The sequence below is a fragment of the Limulus polyphemus genome, unplaced genomic scaffold (assembly GCF_000517525.1).
Source record: "Limulus polyphemus unplaced genomic scaffold, Limulus_polyphemus-2.1.2 Scaffold11482, whole genome shotgun sequence".
Lineage (NCBI taxonomy): Eukaryota > Metazoa > Arthropoda > Merostomata > Xiphosura > Limulidae > Limulus > Limulus polyphemus.
Genome location: NW_013677092.1, coordinates 5,594 through 6,723, shown reverse-complemented (window position 1 = coordinate 6,723; position 1,130 = coordinate 5,594). Strand labels below are relative to the sequence as shown.

At 26.4% G+C, this 1,130-nt stretch overlaps 1 protein-coding gene across 1 annotated transcript in view; it reads right to left on the bottom strand.

Moving 5' to 3' along the window:
* LOC106476759 (RNA-binding protein Musashi homolog Rbp6-like) overlaps positions 1 to 1,130 on the bottom strand; it is a gene marked incomplete at its 5' end in the record, with an annotated part of 11,595 nt that overhangs the window by 7,592 nt on the left and 2,873 nt on the right. Inside the window, one exon of the mRNA XM_022380530.1 lies at positions 455 to 542. Within this exon, the coding sequence (XP_022236238.1) occupies positions 455 to 542 (88 nt within the window). The remainder of the gene's footprint in view (positions 1 to 454; positions 543 to 1,130) is intronic.

Genomic DNA, 1,130 nt, shown 5'->3' with positions numbered 1-1,130 from the left:
TAACTTTAAATATATAAATATATATATAAGACAACTTTAAATATATAAATATGTATATAAGATAACTTTAAATATATAAATATGTATACAAGACAACTTTAGATATATAAATACGTATATATATAAGACAACTTTAAATATATAAATATGTATACAAGACAACTTTAAATATATAAATATGTATATAAGACAACTTTAAATATATAAATATGTATATAAGACAACTTTAAATATATAAATATGTATATAAGACAACTTTAAATATATAAATATGTATATAAGACAACTTTAAATATATAAATATGTATATAAGACAACTTTAGATATATAAATTTTCTCTTGCATACATGTATATTATTTTAACTTTTCGTACATCCTTCCAAACAACACTTTTAACTAAATTTTATTATGACCAACATCATGCTGAATAAGTATAGTTTCATACCAAACTCACCGTAAGTTCCTCGACCAACCCCTCTGGTGCCCCGAACTACACTGTTGGGCATCATAACCTCCTTCGGTTGGGCTTTCTTGCACTCAACCTGTATAATAGTAAAATTAATACATTATTTCAACATTACTTCACTACCTACTATACTCTGTTATTGTTTAGAGGTAACAAAAACAATGTTTCAACATTCTGTGTGTACCTCTGAAAATAAGGTTCATCACAGCTGTGTATTAATGATATGAAAAGTTTTAATAACTCCCATTAGATGTCGCCACCAGTTCACTATAAAGCCTCGTAAAGGGGTTGGTTTAAACTTGATATGGCCGAAAGATGTGACATATATTTATAATAATAAATACTATCTTAAGAAAAGTATTTTGTCAATAGAAGTACGCTTAGCTGTTGAGATGTGAAAACGACTTGTTAAATAGTTGACTTGTTGGTATCAAATTATCATTAAAAGTAGTTTACATGAGGTTTTATCATAACCAAAAATATAAATTTTATTTGTCTTTGTTAGGGGTTTCATATCAAGAATTGGATGCCAAACAAAACATGTTATTATCAAGATAATAATTTTATGTATTTACTTCGTCTTTTTTCTTGCAAATATGTTTTAAATTTTCTGCATTATCTTGGGTTTCGGTAAGGATTCTGACGACTGTTTCTGTGTTTTCCA